The 5,834-nt window shown below is 31.5% G+C and overlaps 1 protein-coding gene across 1 annotated transcript; it reads left to right on the top strand.

The window, feature by feature from the left end:
• Positions 1–4: 4 nt before the first annotated feature.
• On the top strand, positions 5–2,218 carry LOTGIDRAFT_167279 (hypothetical protein; the record flags this gene model as incomplete). Its single annotated transcript, XM_009064745.1, has 7 exons — positions 5–74; positions 322–465; positions 538–663; positions 939–1,064; positions 1,176–1,349; positions 1,517–1,625; positions 2,026–2,218. The coding sequence occupies 7 exons, from the start codon at positions 5–7 to the stop codon at positions 2,216–2,218; spliced, it is 942 nt and encodes a 313-aa protein (XP_009062993.1).
• Between the last annotated feature and the right edge of the window lie 3,616 nt (positions 2,219–5,834).

Genomic DNA, 5,834 nt, shown 5'->3' with positions numbered 1-5,834 from the left:
CTGAATGTATCATATCACAGGAAATTGTACAGCGGGTTGTAAACCTGGTTTTAGTGGTGTTGATTGCACAAAACGTAAGTAGCAATCTATTAATAAGAACGACAAATTGAAAAAAACCAATGATTTTCACGATACACAACAAACAACTTAATCTAGAGTTTTTCGTTCAATTAATGACAAACGTTTAATTCAAATTGTGTTGTAGGGATTTGGTAAAATAAAACAATGGCTTTTTAGACCATAAGTCAAATTAACTAAATTCCAAGAATTAATATGTGAATCAAGTCAATTAATTATTTGAATATGATGATATTTTTTCAGATTGCCCCGAAGCTTCTTACGGCAAAGAGTGTTCGAAAATGTGTACAGATAGAAATTGTTTACAGAATCAAAATTGTGACAGTATGAATGGCAACTGTGTTGATGGTTGTCAACCAGGTTTTATTTCAATCGACTGTACACAAGGTAAATATAATATAGTGAATACAGTATATAATAATATTAATGGTAGATATTATATTGATGGTTGTAGACCAGGTTTTATATCAGTTGACTGTACACAAGGTAAATATAATATAGTGAGTACAGTATATAATAATATTAATGGTAGATATCATATTGATGGTTGTCAACCAGGTTTTATATCAATTGACTGTACACAAGGTAAATATAATATAGTAAGTACAGTATATAATAATATTAATAGTAGATATTATATTGATGGGTGTATACCAGGTTTTATATCAATTGAATTGACTGTACACAAGGTAAATATAATATAGTGAGTACAGTATATAATAATATTAATAGTAGATATTATATTGATGGTTGTAGACCAGGTTTTATATCAGTTGACTGTACACAAGGTAAATATAATATAGTGAGTACAGTATATAATAATATTAATAGTAGATATTATATTGATGGTTGTAGACCAGGTTTTATATCAATTGACTGTACACAAGGTAAATATAATATAGTATGTACAGTATATAAAAATATTAATGGTAGATATTATATTGATGGTTGTAGACCAGGTTTTTTATCAGTTGACTGTACACAAGGTAAATATAATATAGTGAGTACAGTATATAATAATATTAATAGTAGATATTATATTGATGGTTGTAGACCAGGTTTTATATCAAGTTAACCAACGAACATGATATTTCTAGAATGTGATGATGGTTTCTATGGTGAAAACTGTAATAAGAAATGTTCAGAGAGAAATTGTATAAATAACAGTACAGTTTGTAGTAAAGTTGATGGTAGTTGTAATGGTGAATGTCTAGATGGTTATAGTGGTGTAGATTGTAGCCGTTCTAGTTCAGCTCCTAATCCTAATAATGGTAAGTTAGGTTTGCCCTCCGAATAGATAAATTCAGTCCCAGATTAAGAATGGGCTATAATGGCTCTAAACTCTAATATTTAATTGTCTACTTGGCATTGTAACAATCGTTATGCTTGATTTGCAGATTGGATTAATAAGGTCATGACTATCATGTTTTCTATTTAGCAGAACCTGGTGATAATAATGAAACCTCCATCATTATAGGAGTTTTAGTTGCTATTATTATTGTCTTGGTAGCTATAATTGTAGGTGTCTGTGTATACTTAAAAAAAAGGTAAAGTATTTGACTATTCTCATACGTCTCAAGAAATAATTGACTAACCAAATCTTATATCGATATATTCAGTATGTTTCTCAACTTACAGGTCTTAATTGTTAAATCCTACCGTAAACAACCTCTAAACAATGGCACTTTGAGCACATCCGGTTGCGATTTCATTATGCACAGAATACACAAATATAAAGGATTATATCGCTTCTAAAAGCATATATTCTACTGTATGTCAATTGGACCTAGATTTAAACAAATATGCTCGATTTGGTTGATACCTAGATACAGATCTTTCACAAGGTAGTCCTCTATAGCTAATACTCTTGCAATTTTATCATGAATAGCTACCGTTTTTATACCCATACGAAATAGATTTTTTCTCATTATTTATACTTTTTTTCAGAAAATTGTTTCCATCTTCAAGTATCAAAGATCCACCAGTAGTGAATTTCAATGCTACAACGCCTACAGCTGGTCATATCTATATCAATGATACAGTAGAAAATGATTTAACTGAACAGTCAAATGTTAACCATTACAGTTCATTAGGAGCTGCTTATGTGAATGAAAATCCATATGAACAGATTAAAAAGTGATGTGTTTTTCTAACTTTAGTTATATCTGACCAAATATTATTCCATAAAGAATATAATATGAAAGTTATAAAAGGCTGATAATTAAATACAAATCTTGGAAGTTTACAGAACCCATATTTCACAAGTTGTATTCAATGTGCGTTTGCAAATCAGTATTATTGTTTTAAGTTATTCGGACAAAGATTTTTAAATGGAGCCAAAGAAACGTATAAGGACTAAGACCGGTTATTCATTTGCCATCTGTTTCCATGTTAAATCACGAAATTCAACCTTCTATAACTTTTTACAGAAATCTCGTTGAGAACTTTCCAACATGTCATATGAAAGGCTGGCCAATACTAGTTTTTGGACAAAATTCATGTCCATGAAAATCTCGAGCTAGCCAAACTGAAAGTAGACCACTTCATTTTATCAACTTCCGCTTGACTGTCACTGCAAAGTCTATTTATGGAATTATCCTTCCGCATGAAAATCTCTCATAATCTCACAAAACCTGATAGGAAATTCAATTTCAGACATCATATTCCAAATCTAGACCAAATATTAGTCAAAAATAGCAATTCAAAACCCCAAAAGGGAGGGAGAAAGAAGATTTTTAAAAATAGAACGGACTACATTCGTTTACAATCATTTACATGAAAAGTCCATATAAATGTTAACAAGATTAGTACTCCTTAATTGAGGGTGTAGGTAGTAATGATTGACTAACATTCTTATAATGTATATAATTTATTTTGTTTTACTTTTTAAATAATTCAAAAAGCAATGAAATCAATATTTGGTTGGTTTGCAATGATTGTGCTCGAGTTTATTGAGAGATCTGAACCGGTCCCATATGTTTGTACAGAAGCGGATATGTCGTATTCAGGCAGGGTATGCTCACTCTTCGGGACACCTGATACGACTTCTCATTCTGAAATACTTACTCACTTATATTGATATACTTTTCGCCAAAATGTTTCGGGTTTCGTTTTGCGGTCCGGATTGTTAGTATTAATTCCGTCTACACTTACTATTTTTTGGGAACACGTGGAACGCGTTCTTAATCTTATTCAATCTTGTTTTATGGAACGTTCGATGAATCCTGAACGTGCAGAACTCAGCATTCTGGCGACTCTTGTTTATGTTTGTTAATATCCACCGATGTGTATAAATATCTTTGTACGATTATTGTTTTTATAGACACGATCAAAGCATTAGTAACATTTCATTAGGCACATCTTCCTAGATTTTGTTGTATAGTTTGAGCCAAAATAATTTCGACTTAAAAAAAAGCGGAATGTCCCTTTAACCTTAGTCTAAAGCCTATTTATGAGTAAAAATTAATACTTTCAATACAACTCTTTTGTAATATTCCTTATTATATTGTGTTCTTCTATATTTAGTTATACACGTATATTGTAAATAGTGTGAAGCTTGTGAACGAACTTGATAGAAACGAATAGATATTTTCTTTTGAATATAACATACATTTCCATTTTTTTGTCTTTGTTTAGATATTCTGAATAAAATATAACCGACATAACTTTTGTCATTATCACAATAGATCAATTCGTCACTTTAAACTTTATTGAACGCCATATTTTGTTTAATGGGGGAAACATTGTCTAGACAGCTTTTGTCGAGAGATCTTTAACGTGCACAATCTAAATAAGTCTCGGGTGTTGCCACTAGACCTTGGCAGCAGGAATATACAGTGACCTATGGTCAGAACCGAACGCCAGATGTTATTGTTAAAAGTAATTATATTTTTTTAGCAAAATGCCATATACCTCATGAAGATATAGTTGACTATGATGTTAATCACGAAGTTTTTCAACTAGTATATCATATCAACTTCCTTGTTAGTAAAATAATACGGTGGCTCACATACGACATGATTTGAATTGAAAACTTTAATTATAACCTAGGTGATAATTACTTTCACCAAGGTGAAAATTAGGTGATAATTCCTGTAACTTTCAATAAAAAACTTTAATTTTCACCAAGGTAATAATCCGATGAATTTTGAATTAAAAACATTTTTCGCCGTTCTTTACAAGATGGAAGCTGGTCATATGGACAAAACTAGTTGAAAATGAAAAATTAAACTTTTTAATTGAAAATAAGAGTAATTAGGTGAATATTAAAGTTATTATTTGAAAATTACAGGAATTATCACCTAATGTTTTTTAATTAAAAAATTAATTATCACTTAGGTGAATTAGGTGAAAGTTTTTAATTCAAAACTAAAGTGAAATAATGTCGTATGTGAGCCACCGTAGAATAAGAAAACATCATTCTTATACCTTTTATTATTGTTTTTGAAGCCTTGACAATGTTAATAATGTTTTTAGATTCAATATAGTTATATGTTGAAAAAGCAAAGTGGTAAATCAAGTTTTAGTCTAATGTAAATTTCTTCCTGGTTGAAAAATGACAAAATATTTTATATTCTGTGGTGTCGTTGTTCAATATTTTCTTGTTGCAAATTGTAAGTATGATGTATGTACGGTTTTATAGTTCTGCTATTAATGATGTTGTATTGATGTTCATTCTTCTATTATTATTATAGTGTTCTGGGTGTTAAGACCATTGTACTATCTACATACCATTGTGGGTTGGGCAATGTAATATGATATTTTCTGTATTGCGGCATGCTTATTAACAGTGTTACAAATATAGCGATATAGGAAATCTCATAAAATTGCTATATAAAAAGCATTTGATGTGTTTAATATATACTCAACTGTCACACGAGATCCAAAATCTGAAACACGGTGTTGACCAGTCATGTATACATCTCATTATATGCCAACCAGATCCCAAAATTGTTGTAAAAGACACTCACAACACGTCTTTCTTCTCTTTTTCATCCATTTTTCAGCCAAAAATTTATATTTCCAACTCAATTTCCTAAACAAATTTCTAATGGCCCGTATGCACCATATAAAATCAAATTAAGAAGAATAGACTTATTTTAAACCTTAAATAGGAATAAACATTGTTCTAGCACCACGTGGGGGGTGGTTTCGAAAAAAATATGTGCAGCTAAGATTTCGTTGAAATCGTTCAATGGATGGTCGGAGATAATTCAAGTTAGCTATCTTTGGTGTGGGAATAAACTTAAGTCCACAGTCTAAGATTGAATGCTGAAGGGGTGTGAGAGTTTTGCGGCTCAAGTTAACTACAGTTTGGCCTAGCGGTGGCCTCTCAGTATTTTTATCCCCAGTAATTAGTTTAAAGACTTACTCGATGCTTGAAGCTGGTGTATCCAAAACAAATAGATGCTGTTTGCTGTTTCTGGAGACCAGTGAAGATTATCAACTGTTTCGAATTCTTCTTCGTAGGGTGGTAAGATTGTTGCGCTGTTGATACTGGACTCCATCATCATGTTGTTGAGAGTGCTGAGGTTCTGTTGTGCTTTCTTCGAGATTTTATTTGAAATGGGTATACATGTGAAGAGGATCTTGGAGTTTGGGAAGGTTTTGTTGGCTGTGGCGATTAATTTCTGGGCTTGGTTAAAGGAGGTCTTTGGTATCTGATCACGGTTGTTGAGGCCTACATGAAGAATAATGGTAGTAGGTTTGGGACCATGGTCGTATGATTCCAGGATTGACTGTATGTGATGGATTTG

The sequence above is a fragment of the Lottia gigantea genome (assembly GCF_000327385.1).
Source record: "Lottia gigantea unplaced genomic scaffold LOTGIsca_64, whole genome shotgun sequence".
NCBI lineage: Eukaryota > Metazoa > Mollusca > Gastropoda > Lottiidae > Lottia > Lottia gigantea.
Note: the sequence above shows the minus strand (reverse complement) of the source record. Positions and strands in the feature narration are given on the sequence as shown.